The sequence below is a fragment of the Fistularia commersonii genome, chromosome 8, assembly GCF_037954325.1.
Source record: "Fistularia commersonii isolate RoL2024-O1a breed Wild chromosome 8, RoL_Fcom_v1.0, whole genome shotgun sequence".
Lineage (NCBI taxonomy): Eukaryota > Metazoa > Chordata > Actinopteri > Syngnathiformes > Fistulariidae > Fistularia > Fistularia commersonii.
Window position 1 is genome coordinate 9,310,135 of NC_141291.1, and position 22,464 is coordinate 9,332,598.

Below are 22,464 nucleotides of genomic sequence, written 5' to 3' on the forward strand. Positions count from 1 at the left end.
AGGCATTGTTTGTTTTGATTAGTAATGATTCTGTTGAATAAAGTTGCCACATTACTACCATCATCAGTGAAATGCAAAGAATTATATGTTAATAAATCCTGAATGTCCTGGCCTGAAGTTATGTATACTTTCACTGGCATGTTATGCCACAAGATGGCGATATCTAAATATTTTAAGTGTCCTGTTTCATGGGCAATGAATGTCGGTGCACTTAAGTCATCTTATTGTTATTTTAGCAAAATTCGGATTAGAAATAACGAAAATATTGTATTGGACACGCATTCTAGATGCTCATAATCATTCTGAATATATTTCATATCCTGGTAAAAAACTGGGCAAGATTGTTCATTCAGTCTCAAATATGGTCATTAAAGGGTCACTTTTAAGAATGAAGCATCCCGCTGAGATGCCTGCAGCTCACACTTCAGAGTTTTAAAACATTTGTTTGTCTCGTGCATCAAGGTACACAATGCCTACTGCAGTGTAAGCAGTTGGGTGAGCAGAGAGCAGGGCTGTGGTGTGTGGAAAATGCTAGTGGAGGCAGACAATGCACTGGTCCGAGGCCTGACCAGCTCTCAGAGGGACAGGGGTTGCCTCACTGCGACAACAGCCCCTGTCTCCCTTCCTTTTCTTTTTTTGACCGGCTACAGCATGGGCTCAGGGAGGATGCTGAAGTTCGCCCTGTGCGAGGTGCTGCAGTTTGCAGGCCTGTGTGTGCCACTCTTCATCGTCATGCAGAGGTTCGCTGTCATCGTAGCTAAGGTCAAAACGTCGTCGCAGCCTCCTGGCGATGGCAGCACGGCCTACTGGTTAATCGTGGCCTCGTCCGTTGCTTATGTCACCTCCACAGCCCTGCTGGTCTGGGTACCTCTGAAGTATATGGTATTTGTGAAGAAGAAGTTTCTCATTGGGCGAAAGAAGTGGTGAGTTCTGCCAGCACGGGAAGTCCAGCTCAGCACTTAGCTGTGTTTGGTCAGCAGCTGGAATCCTGTTAAAGCCCTCACTGAGACCTGACTGATTTGAGTCTGAACAGGCCTGTGGCTGGTTTTGACCGCTCTTGGCTGGTGAATACCATGAGTTAGCAAGTCCAGCAATTGCCTTTGTCTTCCTTCCTTACTGTTTTGTCTTTCCTTTGTCTTTGAATCAGGAGGCCTGTGGCCCTCGTATATGTGATCCTGTCCACATTACCCTGCTTTGCCTTTCTCATCGCCAGCTCTGAGGTACAAAATGTTGCAGATAGTTTTTCATTTACAACATCGGTGTACATTTCTTTAACTGTCATTAACTGTAGTCTCGATGGTGCTATTTTTCTTACAAGAATCAGATTGTTACTCTAGACCCTCATACTGTATGACCATTGGCAGACCAAAGAGATTGCTTGGAGACAGAAAAGTGCTTGTCACAAACCTTAGGTTTGGGAGCAACATTATAGGTTTGTGGATGAGTATATTCATTTATTGAGGCTTGTGAGTGAAATAAAGGTGAGGAATTGTGAGGGACTTTTTGGTCTCAGGGGAGAAATATCCAGTGTTTTGGACAAGGAGCTACTGATAAGCAGCTGTCTTCCACTTCCTGTCCAAGCTGCCCTTGTCAAATCATCTGTCCATGAGGCACATTTTCACTTCCTTGCTGGCTGCAGCCCAGGTCCCATTTGCTGTTTTATGTAGCACTTTCTGAAGCTTTAGCTGACCTTTTGGCCTCTCCTTATCTGCTGTCTTTTACATAAGAGCCATAAGTTATGCTAAGGTGACCTGCTTGTCCTGACTTGGGCAAATACCGCAGAGACAAGTGATTTAGCAACCAAACCCAGAACTGCAGCTGGTTAGAAATGCAAAGTGCCAAGATCCATTGTTATCTGAGTCATTTAGTGAGAATTATTGTTTAAAAGGTAAAATCACATATTTAAGAATTAATTTTCTGGTTGATTATCCAGGTTCAGATAAACAACAACTTGAAATATGATACGTACACGGAGCTCCCCGTGTCACTTGTCCTCTTCTCGCTCATCTGTATTGATGTTGTGGAAAGGATACGCCATTGCAGATTGACGGGCCAGGGTGAGCACACTTTACAGAAATCACTTACTAAATCTACCATTAGTTAAAAGTTTCATAGTAGCAATAATGATGTCAGCCCTGTTGTACAATGTTTAAACTCAGAGGAGACAGATGTGCCTAAAACTTCTTTATTTCATACATTTAAAAAGATCTGGCGAAATACTAGTTATTGTGGCTCTGTGCCAACGTTTGACTAATCATACTGCAGCTAAGGAAATGGTATTTCTTGTAAGCCCATGCTGAGCTGTCAAACTACACAGATGTTTTGATAAAGAAAAATGCTGAGATGGCCCATGCTAAATGCTGTATCTGTGGACTTGCAAATTCTTTGAAAAAACTCAGCCATTGTGAGAATGTTTAACGTCAGCTGTTTCTTTACTCTAACTAAGAACAGATGAATTCTATGATTCCAAGATCCGGGTGAGAACTGTTGTTCATCTACCTACCAAACTGATTTTTCATACTCCTTTTTTCCTTTAATTTGTTTTGTGTGTAGTGATATTTTCTTACGCTCAGAACACGAGGTACGCTAATGTCCTTTATCCTTTATTGTCTTATATGTTGGGGGGTGGGGGGGCTTTCATCTCTCTCCCTCTCTCTCTCTTCAGAAAATAATTTGGAGAGAGATGCCGAGATCCCATCCACGGTCCTCACTCATGTGGAACAGGTAACACCTATCACACCGGGGTCAGCTGTGCCGGGGCCGGCTGTGCCCGGGCAAGCGACCGCCGGCACGGTGCCCCCAGGAGGGAGCCAGCAAGGTGACAGGAACCAGAATGGAGCGAGGCCGGGGGCAGGAGCAGCTGCAGGAGCAGGAGCAGGAGCAGGGGCAGGGGCAGGGGCGGGAGCAGCAGCAGCAGCAGGGGCTGGAGCAGGTGCAGGAGCAGGACCTGGAGCAGGACCGGGAGCAGGACCAGGCGCGGGAGCGGGATCAGGCGCGGGTGTTCGGCCAGAGACTAATGGAACGGTCCCGGGGATACCTGGCAGCGCTGGGAGACCATTTACCGTATCCAGGTTAAGCCCCCATCCTATGGGCAGCGCAGACTACCGCATCTCTCCATATACGTATACTGGTCCACTGCGATTCCTGTGCGCCAGTGATGCTCGAGCGGATGTGTTCGTTGAAAGTTTCATGTTCTGGATGGATACAGTGGAGATGGTGAGGGCGGCAGGGCACCCCCTGGTCTACTACTCAGGCTGGGTGTTCCCTATTTATATCTTCAGCTACCTGTCTTGCCTGCGTGTCATTGTCATGCCCCACAGTCCCCTGCTTTCTTCTCTGGGAGTGGTCCTCCAGGATTTGCCCTTCTTCTTTGTGCGAGTCGGCCTCATCGCCTTCTTTGGCTTTGTCACACCTATTCTCTACCTGATGAAGAACTTGTTGGTGTGCTTGGCCTTTGTTTATTTCAACTTCATGACAAAACTGAGGGTTTTTAACACAGAGAGAATGTTCTTTTGAGACCAGTGGTTAGAAGAGGCACACAACTTTTCAAGGATCTGGGAGCCAGTTGCGCCAGCTCTTGAAAAATCTAAACCTAAATGTCCATTTCACACGAGAATAAGTGTTCTCTTCCATGGTTAGCTGGCCTAACACTAAGTGAAAAACTGAAGACTAGACAAGAGGTTGTGTAAAATACCTTCAACAAACCTTACCAAAGACTTTCTTTGAGAAATTCTTTACAATGGAAAGCAAGAGCAAATAAAAATGACAAACACAAACTGTATAATATTTTTGCTAGTGGTAGACAAGCTATTTTAGCATTAGCAGAAAAATAATGGCTGACAAGATAGATCGGCTAGCTACTAATATATGCTAGTAAGGGTTCTAGTTAGTTGATAAACATACAATTTGAGGACTGCAACATTCAACGCTATTTTTTTTACATACAATTACATATATACAAATATGAATATTTTTCTTTTTTTTTTTTAATAGTGTAGTCATTTTTATACCTAATGAATGTTGTAAGAATTTCCGAATAGCCATTCAACCATCTCAGACAACCAGCTATCCAGGATGTGCCTCAAAAAAGGTGGACACTTCCGTGATAATTTTTAATTGAATTTGCACCTACGAACTGCGGCATGTGAGTATTAAGCAGCTTTAGTGTTCTGGAAATATACATTTGCATTGCTGCTTTTTAAAATACCCTTCACTATGTGAATCAATGACAACCTCTGAGCTAGCAGCAACCTACATAGTGAGAAGTTTTCGCAGAGATTCAGCAGGTATAAGGTAGGCCTGCCCGTTTCTGTAGTGAGTTTTATAGATGCAGATGGTTATATTTCAATATATTCATTGCTGGAAGCCAGAATTCTTTTTAGAGTTACAAGAGGATGAAACATTTTTTCCTGTACCAGTGCAATGCCAACAGGGGTAATGTTAAATCCACAAAGCACTAGTGTTAGGCTAGCAGAAGCAAGCTAATAGTAGCTTCCTGCTACGGTATATTTCTTTTGAATAACAGTCACTATTGGGTAGAGAGCCTTGAAAAACTACTGGTCATTGCAGTTCTGATGTTCCTTTTGCCATGGAATTACAAGTTAAGAAGAATTGTGAAAACTCTCAGCACACACATCTAGGGATTGATTTTTAAATAGCTGGTGCAACCTTATATAGATGAGTACAAAAGTAACTGATTATTTGTTAAGATACTTGGAGGTGCTTTTCACAGGCCAAAAGGGAGCACTTCAGCACTGTACCCCCTTCTCCCAAAAAAATAACGATGATCGTGAAATTAATATTTTATGTTGTGTTTCTTATGACTATCTTGTTCAAAGTATTTTTTATCGCCCGAGATCCCTCACCAAGCATAGCACTTTGAGAATGTACCCGTGATGTCACCGATGAATATAGCTGATTTGTTTCTACCCCCATAAGGTGCAGTGAATATGTAACAAAAGAATCCATGTTGTTTATATCAGGTTTTTCTTTGCTATTTAAGCTACATATTCTGAAGAACAGCAAAGTGTGAGTTTGTATCATTGATACATATATTTTGGTAAGATTAATAAAGAAAATCTTGAAAAGATATGGTCCTGGGGTGCAGTTTATAGTACACTGTCACAACACATGCATGTTTTTGAAATTCTTACCAGTGGAGTTCCAGCTCCTTTTTTCTGCAGCCTCAATGATGTTACTCTCCAAAGCATTATCGTGATCCCCATTCACAGATATATGACTCCCCAAAATATGGAATCCACATAAAACTAGCAACCGATGGAATCCCGTCTTTCCTTGACGGTTTTCTGGGTTGGACAAACAACACGTGTAAGTATTAAAAGTATTTTTAAGTTATTACATGACACGAAAAGGCACGTTTTTGGCCTACGGTAATGCATTTTAATAAAAATACATTGATGATGAATGTCTTCCTTAGTGAAGTCTTATTTTGTTAAATTCAACAATAAATTCAACGTTAAAATGCATTGTACAATTTCCCCTGCCTAATCAAATTAACACGATCAAGTTACCACTGAATCAAAAGAGACACAAAGCAAACATAATTGTACAACTATATCCTAATTTGTTAAAATTATATTAACTATTAAAATCGCCCATTGCGTCCTGCTAGTAAACCCTCTGCTTGAGTGCCTGTGTTCTTTCAATTGTGATATGATGTAAATTCCTGGTATATGGCATAGAAACCTGCCCTGAAGAATATGAGCCAAAATATGTTTTGTGCTCAATAACACAGCGATAAAGAACCATATCTTAAAATCAAACTCTGAATATCCATGATACCTTTGCTTGATATAGTTGAAAAATATGAGCACACAATAATTACCTATTCATTTAAAAAGGAGATGGAAAATATGTGCATGTCAACACAAATCAAATTATTTATATTTCCACAACCGTAATCTGTGTATTTTAAACAATTAACATGTTTGCTCTGCCAAACCGCGCAAGATCTTTGTATACATTTTGAATCTTTTTTTTTTTTTTTGGCAAAAATATCATTTTTTTGAAAGCATAGCCCTTTGTTTTTGTCAAAATGAAAGATTTATCATTTCAGATCTACGTGGAAACATAATTGACATGGCTTTCAGAATGACTCTGTGAGTCAGAATTACTCTGAAAGTCACGTCAGTGTTGATTCTCACTGAAAATATCTGTTGTTTTCCAAAGAAAAATATCTTTCAAGTGGAAAATAAATTATCCAAAGACTCAGCATTGTCCAAGCAAGGGACAGGTATTTCACAAGACCCTTATTGTCTGGGTAACATTAAAGGGCATCCCTGCAATTTGAGGCAAAGAGGTCAAATCTCAACTCACTTCCCCACAAGGAAGCAGGATTTCCTTCTGTCCTCTCTTTCTATTGACTTGTATCATAACTGCCCTCAGACCTCATCGGGGGGGGGCTACTATCCCACAAAACCCCACAAATCAGCATTTACCTGTGACTCCTTTCCATGAAACTCCCTACATTGTCGATCTGACTCCCCTAAAACATTCAACATGTGAAACTCAAGCTGGTGCTCAGCCTCGAATCACTCAACACCTGCTCTCTTGGTCCGCCGTTCAAGCACTGATTTAGAACTGGAACAAACAGCAGAACTAGTAATAAAAGATTCTTTCATTTATTATTTATTGAATATCAACATCCTGTTGTTTAATGGCTGCCTTTAAGAGAGGGAGAAGAGAAGTTGGTAACTATTCTGCTGTCGTGGTCAGATGAAAGGATGGCTTCCCTTTCCTTTGCCTCCTCTTCTCTGATAGGAATAGGAATCCCGTGGAGCATCATTGAAATAGCTGTCGCCCATGTGACAGGATGCCCATCGGTATGATTAAAGGAGGGAAAGCACCATGTGTGTGTGTCAATGCTGCTCAATGTCACAAACCGTGGCACACACTCCTTCTCCCATGACCGAACAACTCACTCTCTCCTCCAATGCTGAGCCAAATCTCACTGACAAGAATGTTACCATGCTTTGCTGTGGTCCTCTTTTTCCTGCAGGTCGTCCCCATTGCTGCTGATATAGGTTTGTGCAGTTATAATTTCGGTTTAAGTTGTGAATTATAACATGTGCATTGATAATCAGGACATTTAATTTAAATGTGTTCTTTTCTGTTCCAGACAACGGCTCCTTCTTGATCTACAATAGAGAGCACAACAAGTGTGTAAGGGTGGAGAGCGCCACCTCAATAACAGTGGCCCGGTGCGATCCCCATTCCAAAGAACAACAGTTTCGCTGGACCTCGGAATCGCGTCTCATCAGCCTGCTCCTCAACCTCTGCCTGGGGCCCATAGAGATAAAAGACTGGGTGAAGGTGGTGCTCTTTGAATGCGATGAAACTAGTGACCTCCAGCACTGGGAGTGCAAGAATGAGACTCTCTTTGGCCTCAAAGGCCAGGACCTGCACTTCAACTGGGGCAACAGAAATGAGAGGAATATTATGATTTATAAGGGCTCAGGGACCTGGAGTCGCTGGATAATGTTTGGCACTTCAGGAGACCTTTGTTCAAAGGGCTACCAAGGTAAGACTCCCACGTGCTTGTGTTTTCTAAGCTGCAAATACCTGCAGTTTTCTACAGAATGCTGAAAAAGAATTTATGAGCAAGGTTGTATATGTTATGCTACATATATATATTTTCATTCATGTTAATGTGAATACCTCCACCAGGAAGGTTAAATGTGCATTCAATGATTCACAAATGCTGCCTGCTTGCATTTTGATTATTCATTTCATCAGTTAATAGAGCAGCACTGATACATTTTGTTAAACACGGCAACAATCATTCATTTGCTATTATTGTGATATAAAATATGCACTGACTGAGGTCCAAGTATTTAGTGGGAAAACATTAGTCAAGGGGTAAAACACAGGCCACGAACAAAACACTTTCAAGATTAGCTAATTTCTGAATCCTTTGATTCCTTTTCCCCAGAAAATAATTCACTGAGCCTGGCAGAGATGTGAGACGTTAACTCCTCAAACCTCCACCTTGACCCCCCTTGCAATATGCAGGTTGTTTTTCACAAGGAGTAAAAAAACCTCATGTTTTTTTAGTCAAGTTATGGTTCATCATGCAGATGCAGACATGCATGTTGTTGTTTATGGTCACCACGTTTCCTTGACATAGCACGGATTTTTATTTTGACATGTCATTTCATTTGCGAGTTCTCATAGCCAAAAGTAATGAAGTGCTGCGGCCAATTTTGGTCTCTCAGGCCTTGATTTTCACCCTTTTGGATTGTCGCTTTAGCAGGCATCAACATTCCATCCCACATCAGAGTATCTGAGACATAGTTTAAAAGTAAAAATGATATTTACTGGCCCAGACTTTACAGATGAACCCCAAAAGAAGAATCGTCTAGATTCTTGAGAGCTATTTGTGAGAGCTTGTCGAGCTTTTTTGTCAATGATCACAACCAGTCATCATAATTAGGGTCTTTATCTGCAGGTGTACAAAATCAAGGTGTCACTCATAGCTTGCTGATGCATTTCTGATCCCACATTGGCTGCTTGATTTTCTGAAAATCCACAATTTTGTGTCTCTACAGAGGTTTTTACATTAGGGGGCAATGCTTTCGGAGCCCCATGCCTCTTTCCGTTCAAGTTCAGAGAGAAGTGGTATTCCGAGTGCACCAAGGAAGGTCGCTCCGATGGACATCTGTGGTGTGCCACCGAAAAAGATTTCAATATTCAAAAAAAGTGGGGCTTCTGTCCCACCGGGGGTAGGTGTGACTTCCAATTGAGGTCCAACATATCGCAACGCCATGTTCATCAGAGATGTTGTGTGGTGTGTGTGTGCGTGTGTGGTTTAAAAAAAACCTCAAAATGTGTTGTTGTTTACTTCAGTGATGTTTACAGTCTGCAAAGTGTGTATATTTTTCCATTGTTGTTTTAACTTTTGAAACCGTGTCTTAACTCAGCATCCTTGGGCTGGGACACCGATCCAGTCACAGGCGTTCAATATCAGAGGAACTATCAGTCTGTTTTGAACTGGCATCAAGCCAGGAAAAGCTGTCAGCAGCAGGGAGCAGATCTCCTAAGCATCGTCGAGCTCCATGAGCAGTCTTACATTTCAGGTATTGAGCCAGCGTTCGATTTGCCTCTGATGTGATGGTGTACAGAGTGTGTTTCCTCACTGCAATTCATGGGTTGGCATAGGACTCACCAGCACTTTGGGGACCCCTCTGTGGATCGGATTAAACAGCTTGGATTTTAACAGCGGATGGCAGTGGAGCAACGGAAATCCATTTAAATATTTAAACTGGGCTCCAGGTCAGTGACAACATGGTATTAGATGTGAATCGCACATTACTGCTGCATGTCAAAATAGGTCACAGCAGGGGTGGGCCGTCAGGGCCTGCAAGGCCTTCTCTGCTGGCCTAAAGAAATGTCTGAATTACAAATGTTTATTATATTTTGTCCATGAATATGTATTAAATAATTCCAAATAGTCTGTTCACATCCTTTCATAGCTTTTCTCCTAGTTGTGCCGTTTCCAGACATGCATTTTCATATTATCCAATCACATTTCAGCCATAATCTGTTGCTAGGCAGGGTCAAAGTCAAAGGAATCTGCCTGTGTGTGTGTGTGTGTGTGGGGGGGGGGGGGGGGGGGGCGCTGCACAATCTGTTCTGCAAGCATTTTACGCAAATAATAAGTGTTGATGACGCTGTTGCTTCAAACGATCAGATCTTGAGTTGGTGGCATCAACGCCTTCTAGCAGGCTACAGCAAGGTCACCCTCTGATTGCATAGTCAAGGAGTGGACAGGTGTATTAGCGAGGAGAAGCCTACTAGCGAGCTGCGAACAGGAATATAGTTGTGTTTGTTTAATATCGGTATTAAACATCGGTATCGGTATGTCAACCCACAATGGCTGCAGGAGGAGAAGCGGATTTAGTTGCTCATAAATTGATAATGCCGTTTTCTAGATGGAGTTTTGAAGAAAATGTGGTCGTAGTAAAGAAAGGTCGTGTAACTCTTAAACTAGCGAACCTGTCACAACCAGGAAAAGGATTTGTCCGACATTTTCAAGCCACGGACTATGACCGGTACCCCTGGCTCACAGGTTCCGAGGTACACTGCAAACTGTATTACTAGGAGTGCTTGGAGACGAAACGCACGGGTGATCTGTAAGACAGAATAATAGAACTCTATTTAAGGAAATGAAGGAGGATGGATTTTGTCTACAAATGATCAGAGTTTTGGTGAGTAAAATGCTGCTATTTTCCTGAATAATACTGAAAGTTTATAAGGTTATTATTGGTGTTTTTTATGTGTTGCAGCTGTTTGCGATAAAGGCATTTATTGTGGCTTCTGTCTGTTTTTGTTGCTCCCGCCACGGGACCGGACTTTGTCTCGGTGTCATTCAGGGGAAAAACGTCATAATGGTCAGGAACTGATTAAGCAAGAATGGTTTATTCAAAGTCAGAAAATACACTTACGAGATATCCCGGGCTAGAATGAATGTCACCTCGGGAGGATGGTTCACCCTCTCTGGACGCGTCCAGCGGATGTGCAGCTGAGGAGGTTCTGGCCCCGAACCGGGGAGGCGCGGTCATTTTATACCATCGCTTCTACGGTCGGGTTTATTTCCTAATAAGGACTTGTTTTACACACTCTTGAAATTTGGCCACTTGGGGTGCCGGGCCGCTTCCTGCCGGGTGCGCTAACGATTACGCGCGGGGGATGTCAGTGGAAGAGTACACATTTGGGCATCTCTTTGTCGTCGCGTAATGCGCCCCCGCGGGCGAATTTTTAACCCTACATGAGTTATCTATCTGCGATGCACCCCTCTTTATACTGCATTTCTGCATAATAAAATGTTTTTTTTTTTTTGTATAGCCATAAACTAGTTATTGGGGGTGGATTGATTCGGAGCACCACTGAAGGCCTAGGTGTAAAACGCACGGCCACTTGGTCACAGTAAGATGAAATCAGCTCAAATTCAACATAAGCTGATACTTATGTGATCTATTTCAGTCTCACATAGTATTCCATGATTAAAAACTCAATCTCTGCCACAGTCTCTAAGCCACATTCTCCAAGATCACCAAGTTTACAAGTCATACGAAAAGCATGTTTTACAATTGAATCTTGTTTCTTATGATGACGTTTATATCATAAAAATCATGTATGGAATCATTCTATCATGCTTGTGACGTTACCGTAAAATAATGTACTAAAGAGCATTTTTTTATGTAAAGGCCTTCACAACCATTGTACAGCTTTATCCTTTATCCTCAGGGAGTTTCTGATGAATGATTGGTATGCGTGTTTCCAACAGGTCATCCCTCATCAGAACCTGGCCTCAACTGTGCAACGATCAATGTAGCAAAAGCTTCCAAATGGGAGAGTAACAACTGCGACAAGAAGCTCGGATACATATGTCGGAAGGGAAGCCTGCCAACTCTGCCTCCACCTCTAAGTAACATCATACTCGAACCGAATAATTGAAATGAGCTCAACTATCAGTATTTTTGGAAAATGAGAATTTTGCTCTTGGTGTCTCCATGTAGAACAAAACCAACCCACATTCTGTCCCAGTCACTGGGTTCCTTATGCCAGATATTGTTTCTACTTGGAGAGGAGCAAGAAGATGTGGAGAGATGCTTTGACAAGCTGCCAGCAAAACGGAGGGGAGTTGGCCAGCATAAACAACATAGAAGAGCAGAGCTTCATCATATCCCAATCTGGATACTGTCAGTTGTGTTAAGTTTGGCACATTTATTTATGTTTTTTGGGTTTAAAATGTAAAGCTCAGACCATCGTGACATACACATCAGTTTGTACATTTTAACATCTTAGTGCCGACTGACGTCCTCTGGATCGGTTTGAATGACCAGAGGAACCAGCTGCTGTTTGAATGGGCCGATCGCTCCCGAGTCACCTTCACCAACTGGAAGAACAATGAGCCATCTCATGCCACCAACCTCCAAGAGGACTGTGTCTCGATTAGTGGAAAGGTAAGCCAACAGATGTCTCCTTATGGACTTCATCACTGACTCGCAGTGGTATATTTTAGCATTATTCCTCTGGCAGAGTCTAATCTAAAGATTTTATGAAGCCTTTTTGATGGAAAAAAATCCGAAAACCGTGATTTTTCTGTAATGAAAGCTATTAGCCACAATTTCATTGTGAACATTTAAGTTGAAAGAATTGCACAACGATTCATTGTTTTGTGTAAATCAAAAGCCACATTCACGAGATCCAGTTCTGACCCAATATAATCACTGTTTCTTGATGGAGGTTGAATCAGTGGGGCTGAGAGTGTTGCATGCACTGACAAGAAGAAGGCTCTGCTCATTCCACTGTTTGAACAATGAAAAACCCTTTATTTATAACCTGGTTTCATCATGATCCTATAACACACCAGTAGCGGAACCTGAAGCATTTGGTTCTGACCATTTCCACTTCCAAACACAAAAATAAAGCTGATGCAGACTTACAAGGTTATACGCCTCTCTGGCATAATACCGGGATTACTGACATTAACTCATAAAGTCGCTGAAATCACTGAGAAAAAATCAAAATACCTTCTCCTATACTATACATACTATTTCTACATGGTTCCTTTCTCAGATATTTTTCTGCTTTCTGAGAATCATAAAACCAGTAAAAGAAATATGTCCTCATGGTGGTATTTTCTCTGTCTACGGTGCAGGACGGAAAGTGGGCAGATGAAATGTGTGAGAGATTGTATGGCTACATCTGCAAAAAGAAGGCCTCGACCCAAATGGAGAAAGGCACTCATGCAGAAGTTAACCCTGGATGCAAGCACGTGAGTAGTGCCATGTCCTTTTTTTTTATCTACATCGTATATTGATATCAAAACAAAGCCTCCCTGATTATTTCCCCTCTTTTATTATCAGGGCTACATCAGGTTTGGTTCCTATTGTTATGGAATTGGAGCTGAGAAGAAGACCTTCAGTGAGGCAAAGCAGACTTGCTCGCAGGCTGGAGGCAACCTTGTTGATGTTGCTGATAGGTGCTGCATGCTTTGATGCTCAGAATATTCATCTGTTTTTTTTCTGTCATTTCTGTCTGAAATCAGCGGACTCTCAAATCCCGCCGTTGTATTATAACTTAAATGTTCGATGCGTCTTGAAACCAGAGAATGTCTTGTGATGCTTTTTTTTTTTACAAGGAATCACAGTATGGATGATCATCTTTTTCTTAAATCTGAACACAGATTTGAGAATGCGTTCTTGATCAGCTCAGTGGGTTTAAGACCTGAGAAGTACTTCTGGATAGGATTTTCCAATACAGAGGACATACACAACTTCAAGTGGGTTACCAGGAAAGAAGTCAGATTCACCCATTTCAACAGTGGCATGCCAGGTACAGCTAATTCTATTTGGAACTGTTATACAACAATCATTTATATCGTGTTCTGTCCTGCATATGATGTTTCAGACTTTGACTACACTGGTATTGAGATTTTAATTACATTTTTTATCACCTATAACTATATTACGATAAAGTCTTAAGGGATTCTCCGGATATCAGATGAGAATGCATTAGCACCCTCATATCAACAGATGCTGCTGTTGCTCTGCAAAATGATGCTCTGCTTTAATATTTCACCAGCCACTGGGTGTAGTGGTAATATATGTTTTTTTAATTTTGACCTAGTTAGCTATTTCAACCAAATGAAAATTCATCTAAGATTACCTCCATGATGTTTTTATTGTAAAATTGCTAATTAACAAATATTAATAAGAATAAGAACATAATTATTTATCCCGAAGGAAATTGTTGTGCCAGTTTCAAGTCAAACATAACAATAATAAATAATAGTAGGAAATTGTATAAACAGTATCAAAAAGGGGGAAGAATAAGAGATACAAATAAAACTATAAAGTGTCAAAGTAACAAGTCAAGGCTATAAAGTGTTTTAAGGTCTTAAGTACAAAGATTTTGAGATTCCCCGCGGCTGGAGGGAAAGGAATTAAAAAGTCTGATAATATGTGCAGGGTTTCAACTAAAATGCTATACATGGAAATTATTACAACTGTTAGCAGCAGATTCACAAGTGATTCAACCCTATTCCTTAAACTTTGGCTGTTCCTTATGACTGAATATTTCTTTACATTTTTTTTTTTTTTATAAATGTCATTCTTTCTGTAATGGTCACGATTGAAACCCACAGTTTTTACGCCTACGATTACATTTGATCATTACTTGATGTCTTTTGGCTGCATTTATCAAACTATTGTTTTCTTCATTTGCAAAAGACAGGAAACAAGGATGTGTTGCTATAACCACCGGGGTTTTTGCTGGATTGTGGGACGTCGTAAGCTGCAGCAATAAGGAGAAGTATATCTGCAAAATGATTGCAGAGGGGGCAACGACGACAAGTGCTCCTCCCACCACCCCGGCCCTGAGCTGTGCACCCAATTGGAGCCCTTTATACAAAAGGAACACCTGCTACAGAGTAGGAGAGCAAAACTGACCATAACACATTGTGTTCTTGAGAACTGAACAAATGCCTTAAAATATTCATCCATTCATAACTGAGGATTCAATTGGATTGAAGATTTAAACACAATGAATTGAAAATGTACTGCATTTTTTACAAATGAGAAAATATTTTTGCTATAGTTTTGAATCATCAGAAAAAATCATTAACTTATGTTGGATCCTCACACTGGTATTTCAATATCAGTACACTATTTGCTGCAATAAGCATTAACATTTTTACCACATGGTATGAAATGAGTTTTTGGACATTGAATTCAACTGAATCATCAAATCTGAAATGTAATTCATCCTTTTCCCATCATCACATTACTATTTCTCATTAAAATAAAACACCTGGCCTGGTCATTCCTGCAAAATGGAATAAAATTAATCAAATACCGTTTTATTTATATATATAATCTTTTTGCTCAATTCAAAGATTTACAGGATGAGATCTAAGAAGAAGACTTGGAAAGAAGCAATGGACTTCTGCAGGGCCATTGGTGGCGACTTGTTAAGCATACACAAAGGAGACGACCTGTCCAGTCTCCCGTATGTGATCACCTTATGTCCATCAGAACCCATATTGTGCTAATGAGCATTTCAGGAATCAGTAAAACATTTTTTTTCAACTGTCCTAAAGGATTCATTCTGCCAATTCGGCATGGATTGGCCTCAGCCTCCAGGGTGACCAAGGTTTTGTCTGGAGTGATGGTTCGCCTGTATGTGGCTTTTGAATGTCATCACAAAAGCGTGCATATACATTCCAAACGGTTGTCTGATTATGTTTATTTTCCCAAACCTAGTATGGATATCAGAACTGGGGCTTTGGTGAACCCAACAACCACAATCAAAACGAACATTGTGCGGAATTGCAGTTTTTTAGAAGCCGATCCTGGAACGACCTTCACTGCGAAACTTATAATGACTGGATCTGCCAGATACGTAAAGGTAACATGTCCAAGTCTGGTCCCAGTCTCAATTGCATCCGACCACCTGCCCACTGTAACAACATCGTGACACATGGCTTTTCCCTCGCTGCTAAGATCATTTTCTTAATGTTGTTTTATTTTCAGGAGCTACTCCTAAACCCGAGCCAGTTGTAATTGAAATATGTAAGTTTAATTATGTTATTTCTCAAAAGTATGCTCATATCTTCATATGAGCAGGTAGAATTAGGCAGTGGATGTTTTCTATGCCTCGTGAGTGAATGAATGAGTGGTTGTATGTCTCCACTGGCGACCAGTCCAGTGCGAATCCCCACCTCTCACCCAGTGACAGCTTTTATAGGCACTAATCTTTTCCAATCCATTGTTCTTCATTTTCAAATAGAGCATTTGTACATGTATATTTTTTGTTCGATTGCTCCTTTTCAGCTTACAATAAAACAGAGGATGGCTGGCTCATATATAATGAGTCACAGTATTTCATCAACACTGAAAAGCTACCTATGGAATCTGCTAGAGAATTCTGCCAAAAAAACTCTGGCGATCTTGTCATCATCACAGGGGAGAGCGAGAGGAAGTTTCTTTGGAAACAGGCAAGAACTTTTTGTCTTTTCTTTCAAAAAAAAAACAAATACTAAATTAACAGTGGAGGTTGAGGGCGGTTTTATTTAATTCAGCACTGAAATTCTTACATTGTATTTCCACAGCTACTGAAAGGCAACGAAGGACAGCTCTACATTGGCATGATATTGAATTTAGACAAGTCTTTCAGGTAATGTTTCACAATATGACAGGTTTGCAAGGAAAAATGAATTCTGATCAGAATTATTAAAAAATTAACCATTCAGTGTAGCTTAGCATTTGATACCAAATGAAAAGTTGTTTCTTTTTTGGTTTCCAGCTGGTTGGATGGCAGTCCTGTGGTATACACAGCCTGGGAACACAACGAACCCAACTTTGCCAATAATGATGAAAACTGTGTGACTATATACAAGGGCATGGGTGAGTCTGAGGCAGACGCACAACGGTCTTTCACAGCTCCAATGTGACTAATCTGCCTTTTGCTTCTTTCCCGAAGGGTATTGGAATGACATCAACTGCGGAGTCCCTCTTGCCTCTATTTGCAAGAGAAGCGCTGACTTTGTCAATGCGACAGTTGCCCCCACAGAGACCCCTAAGGGAGGATGTGCCCCGGGATGGTTAGCTTTCCAGGGAAAGGTATGGATAACTAATTTATAAAAAATAGAGAATATTTTTATCTCAGCACTTGGCGGTACAGTGGCACAGTGGTTCGCACTTCCTTCTGACAGCAAGAAGGTCCCAGGTTGGATTCAAACAGCAGGTCTTTCCGTGAGGAATTTGCATGTTCTCTTGCATGTGAATCTTGTGGGGTTTTCTCCTAGTTTTCCAGTTGCAAAAACATGCAGTAGGGGGACTGGAAACACCAGATTGCCCAGCTATGTGACTTAGAGAGTGAATGGTTGTATGTCTCTATGTGATGTTTGATGTGTCGCTGCAAAGCGAGTGGACTCCGCTGTTTGAGCCATCTTCTATTTTCCTATGACTGTCCTTTTTTTATCTCATGTTGGGCAATTATCTATTTTACACAGTGCTACAATTTAGTAACAGATGAGAAAAAATCTTGGCATGATGCCAGGATCTACTGCCAAAACCAGGGAGGGAATCTGGTTTCCATCAGAAGGGAAAGCGAGCAAGGTGTGTGATGCGTGCCATGTTCGCTGGTGATGTTCTGCCTTTATCCGAAGTAGACTTTTATGATTTCATTTTCACTACATAGTGGTGAAGGTGTCTTGATGCATTTTCTTTGGCTAAAGCAAAGTTGTTTCTGTAGCCTTCCTCACAATGCAGATGCTGAATTACCATGAGGACTTTTGGACTGGCCTGAATGACATCAACTGGCAAATGCGTTTTCTGTGGACAGACGGCAAAGGCATTACCTTCACCAACTGGGCCAAAGGCTATCCAACATCGTCACCTATTGGTTCGGGTGGAGGGAGTTTGGTAAATTACAGCTCTTATCTTTTTTAAACTTCAATTTCATTTGCTTACAACTGGCTATGCTTAAATACAACATGAACCAGCTTGAACCCAGTTTCTTTGACAATAATGCACCAAGCATGTTCATGTAAAAGTCACCACCTTTTTTCCTATATAGCCATGCCGCTGTGCATAATGAGGCTTTGCAGCTTTGTTACTAAAATTGAATTCCAATTTTGAATTCAGGGGTGGAACGCGGACTTGTCTGACTTGAATGTAGTCAGTTTATCTCAAATGACTTTGGGCTCTCCAACATCTCTGAGTGCTTGCAAGTGCTTGATCTTTGCATGCCACAATCTTGACCTACTTTTGGAGATGCAGCGGTAAACTGCCTTGAAAAACAAAAGTTCTCTCAAGCCTGCAGAGTAATATCCTACCTTTGCTGAGATCATGCGCGTTTAGCGTCGGTTTCCATCCTTCATTCATAGATCTTTATCCGTGGCTGGTGATGTTATGGCCTGTAGTGTAATCCTGAAGTTCAGCGCACAATGGTGCAAAATTGAGCAATGTTGTCTGAGAAAAATGGTGAGGCGTAGAGGCTTTCAAGTCGCCTCCCTCAAATCCTTCATACCCATCCCTGTGACAACATGAACTATTATTAAATGAATGCTGCCTCTGCGGAATGCTACAATCATTTTATATATTTCCCAGTCTTTGCTTACTCCTGTGCAAGCTTATATGAAATGTGCAGTTGCACATTATAAAACACAGACCTGGCATACATTAAAAAACACAAAGTTGTATTATGAATGTTTTCAGTTGAAATGCACAGCAAAGGTCCAGAAATACGCAACCCATTTCACCGACTGACTGATAATGTGAGACTTGTGTTAACTAGAAGCATACATTTAAGTTTTGGCCGTAATGCCTTTGCCTTTGGCCCTTTGGTCAGTGATGACTTTTCTCTCTGTCTGCCTCGTAGATGTTCGACTGCGTGAGCATGATGGGCAACAGCATCAAGCAAACTGGAAAATGGAAGGTGGACTTTTGCTTCAAAGTCCGTAGCTTCATCTGTAAAAGGAATGTTGGTGAGTGAAATATATGAATAAAGGTCATATTTATGTCTTTTCAAAACATATTGATTTCTACAAATAAAATCATGACAATTCATTGATGCATGCATCAATTTCACACCCCCAGAGTTCGGCACAGAAATTGGTATTATAAGCATTAGTTTGAGAATTATTATTCCATTTTTCTATAAATACAAATGAATTAATCACAATTTTTGCAATAAAATAGAATTACAATTCCCTTGCAGTTACTTTTGGTATAGAAATTACAATATTGATAGAAGACAAAGACTGTTAAAGGAAGCTGAGAGGTGGAGTAAAGTTGGTTTTAGGATTATCTTTACAAATTCCATATGATACGTCTTGCATTTACTGGGCCTTCCTGCAGAAGGTTTGCTGCCTCGGATAAAAACACTTCCTGGTGTTAACGAAGGTTGTACTGAAGTAGAATACTGCCTCTTCAGATTTATTCATAATGTTTATTAACTAGCTTGTCCAACTTACAAAGATTCCCAGATCGTGGTTCCACTCACCACTGAATCACCAAAGAACTTCCACAAGTTCGGCAATAACTCCTACAAATTGGTGATACAGAGGATGAAGTGGGATGAGGCACGACGGCAATGCCAGGCAGATGATGCGGATCTGGCCAGCATCTTGGACCCCATAGAGCAGGCATTCATCACCTTGCAAACTTCCAAGTACAATGAGCCTGTCTGGATTGGCCTCAACAGCAACGTGGTAAAGACATTTACACAGAAAGGATTCATTAATTTTCCTTAAGAATAGAAGAGTTCCTTAGTGTAAACCGTGCCTTCTCTTTGGCAGACGAATGGGCGCTTCAAGTGGGTGGATAACTGGCATCTCGGTTACACTAAATGGGGCAAGAATGAGCCTAAACTCAATTACGGATGTGTGTATTATGATGTGGACAAAACCTGGAAGACGGCATCATGTACAGAAAGCTACTTCTCCATTTGCAAGATTTCATCAGGTCAGTCCATGCTTTTCCCTCGTGCTGTTCATTTTAGACTCCTAATCGTAGCCCAGGCGTTCAATTTGTTGTGTTTTTTTTTTTTTTTTTTTTTTTTTTTAGTCCCCGCTCCCACCGAGCCCCCACAGCTCCCTGGAAACTGTCCCGAAACCCCAAGCTTTGTTACCTGGATACCTTTCAGGGACCAGTGTTATGTATTCCGCAAAGCCATCACTGAGCGATGGGTCCAGGCTTCGGTCGAGTGCCTTAAAATGGGTTTGTTATTTGAATGTGCAATGAGAAATGTCTGCATATATATGAAAACCACCTTAAATTATGTTAATTTGTCAATATTTTCCAGGTGCGAGTTTGGTGAGTATTGAGGATCCTCAGGAAAATGCTTTCATATACCAAAGCCTGGAAAAGTTTCAGGATTTCGCCAAATCTTTCTGGATCGGCTTGTACCAAAATTACAACAGTGAGAAACACTTCTGCTTTGTGTACAATACTTCAATGGTTTGGGTTTACCTCCAACAAAACATTATAATTCAATTTTGTATCACGATGAAGTTAGAATTTGCTTCTTTGGAGTGCCATTGGCAATGTGTTGCCTTGTTTCAGAGAAGTGGATGTGGATAGACAACAGTGTGTTGGACTACACCAACTGGGACCAAGACAGTGATGACACACAGACATGTGTGGACATCAATTCAGAAAATGGGAGATGGAGCAAGAGCAGGTGCACCTCATCAAAGTCTTTCATATGCAAGACACCGAAAGGTAAATATTTAATTAACTGATATTTCATTTCATATCAACCCATCAGCGGCTAATTTTATGGGGGTTTTGTTTTTCAGTTATTTCTCCAACGGAAAAGCCCCCTTCTGTCGGTAAGTTTCAAAGATAGCATCGAAGCTCCACGTTGAACAGGAAGTGTCAGCCCTGTGCGCTTCTTTGTTTCTTCTCTGCAGCCCATGTCATAGAAGTCCCCTCTCAAGGCTCCGCCGGCATCACCGTAGCCGTAATACTAGTGGTTATTGCTGGGGTGGGACTCGTGGCCTTCCTCTTCTTCCGAAAAAAGATCAGTGTTCCTGTGTTGGGAGAAAGTACGTTTGATAATAAGCTGTACTTCAACAGTCCGGTTCAGCCGTCCGTGGACATCAAGGGCCTGGTGGCCAACATCGAGGAGAATGAACAAGCATAGGCGCATCGTCATCCTGGTTTCTCCACAAAACTGTGCATTTGTGTGTGTGTGTGCGTGCGCGTGTGTGAGTGCGTGCATGCGTGTGTGAGTTTGTGTGTGTTTAAAATCATGTTGATTTTTTTAAGTCATAGATAATGATATAATAATTCTCGATAAATGAAGGATGTACTGGCACTACTCTAAAAGTGGGGAAGTTAAAAAGCAGGAACAATGAATAAAATGCTATAGATAATGTGATTTGTGAATTGTGTACATACGTCTTATTTTTTTTACTCTTACCATTCAGAATAATCCAATGTCTTAAGCACCATCGACAAGTGATATTAGGGATTGAACCTCAGGTGAAGGCTGAAAAGCAAAGAAATAAACAATTTTAATAAGTCCATACTTTGTCTCACATTCTTGCCATAACAGATTGAAAAAGGTGTTTAGTCAGGATTTAGAGAAAAAAAACAAAGATTTTGTACCGGCTCAACTTTGGAGTTGCACAGAGGCGATTGCTGGTTATGAGACCCAAATTTCACAGAGAATATTAGCAGAAAAGGAAAACTGCATAAAGCATGGAATTATTAAGTGAAATGAAACAACTGTAGACTTTCAACTCTAGCAAAGACAGACAAATTAAAAAAATGACAAGAACATTGACAGAATCACTGGATGCACAAGGAATTTCAATTAAACGACTTCTAAAAACTTAGTGAAAGTAACAACGAAATCAGATTTATGGTGGTGGTGAAACATTTGCAGGATGTTTTAAGGGACAAAACTTCAGATAGAGCTAATTGCAGAGGCAGCTCAGCTTGAACAAATTCAAACAATATAATATATAGAAGTGTTGCTCAAACTCAAAATGACAAAATCAAACACCGAAAGATTGACATGAACTGGACGTCAGCAGTTTGTCGGAGAATGTAAAGATGACACAGCGCTTCTCTGGCCTCTGAATGGGATCATCTCTCTTATTCATGATTTTATTGATGGAGCATCTTCTGTAAAGTGTCCTACGCGTCATTAAATCACTTATCTGTTTGTGAAGACTCTTGCGGTGTTTCAGGACTGTCCAGATGTCTTGACCTTGTCCAATACTTTCTTTGCTGAAGAAACAGCAGAACTTCAGGATCCATTTCAAGGATCTGGACGGGCTTGCTGGCTCGCCATCTGCCGGACTTCCTTCACAGAGCAAGTCCTGTCCCCTCATTCCTTCTAGGGTTTCTTGTCAAATTTACTGTGACAACACGTTCACATGTTGAAAGAAAGCTAATGCACAGATATTATATTACCAAAATGTTAATATTATACATGAAAATGCAATTTTGCGGTCATACAAATGACCGTAAAAATAACAATCGAGAAAAAAGTTTTCCTGGTGAAGTCTTCATCTGTCTTTGCTATTAAAGTGGGAAAACAGGAAATAAATGTTGCAAACATTAACAGTATGCTCTTTTCGTTGGAATTTGGGTTAGAAACACGCCTTGTATTACATTTCACCAGCTCCAGCAAAAAGGGGGAACTAAAGGTAAAGGACTGAAAATGCTGCCCGAGCTGAATGTGCTTATTGATATGTACAGTTTGACCGGAAACTTTTGTTTCAAACAGACTTGACTAAGTTTACGACCAGTTGTAGAACTTGTAACATTATAACTGTCATTACCTTACTGGGGGTCGAGTCCCCCTCACCCCAATGTTCTCTCCCCTTCACACTCTTTCTGTATGTGTGTTCAGTATTCGTCCACCTCTATATTTGGTCATCTTTCTGTTCTCCCTTCTCCACTTTTATCACTTAATCTA

The 22,464-nt window shown here is 41.0% G+C and overlaps 2 protein-coding genes across 3 annotated transcripts; both read left to right on the forward strand.

The window, feature by feature from the left end:
* Positions 1–651: 651 nt before the first annotated feature.
* On the forward strand, positions 652–3,886 carry LOC147231853 (transmembrane protein 236). 2 transcript variants are annotated; one of them, XM_086150334.1, is made up of 5 exons: positions 652–923; positions 1,148–1,220; positions 1,934–2,057; positions 2,554–2,581; positions 2,666–2,722. In XM_086150334.1, exons 1-5 carry the CDS (start codon positions 652–654, stop codon positions 2,670–2,672), a joined length of 504 nt encoding a protein of 167 aa, XP_086006460.1. In that variant the 3' UTR covers positions 2,673–2,722. The 2 variants fall into 2 exon arrangements, with proteins under 2 accessions (XP_086006460.1, XP_086006459.1); XM_086150333.1 differs by lacking the exon at positions 2,554–2,581 and having other exon boundaries at positions 2,666–3,886.
* A 3,013-nt stretch (positions 3,887–6,899) lies between these two features.
* On the forward strand, positions 6,900–21,061 carry mrc1a (mannose receptor, C type 1a). The gene is made up of 30 exons (XM_086151035.1): positions 6,900–7,043; positions 7,139–7,540; positions 8,568–8,741; positions 8,940–9,095; positions 9,178–9,291; positions 11,306–11,446; positions 11,538–11,720; positions 11,827–11,984; positions 12,683–12,799; positions 12,891–13,006; positions 13,211–13,359; positions 14,256–14,455; positions 14,921–15,033; positions 15,125–15,203; positions 15,288–15,432; positions 15,558–15,596; positions 15,858–16,021; positions 16,136–16,200; positions 16,330–16,430; positions 16,507–16,646; positions 17,039–17,144; positions 17,281–17,450; positions 18,409–18,514; positions 19,008–19,240; positions 19,328–19,493; positions 19,596–19,748; positions 19,834–19,950; positions 20,094–20,252; positions 20,330–20,362; positions 20,444–21,061. The coding sequence occupies exons 1-30, from the start codon at positions 6,953–6,955 to the stop codon at positions 20,674–20,676; spliced, it is 4,323 nt and encodes a 1,440-aa protein (XP_086007161.1). The 5' UTR covers positions 6,900–6,952; the 3' UTR covers positions 20,677–21,061.
* The last annotated feature ends 1,403 nt before the right edge of the window (positions 21,062–22,464 follow it).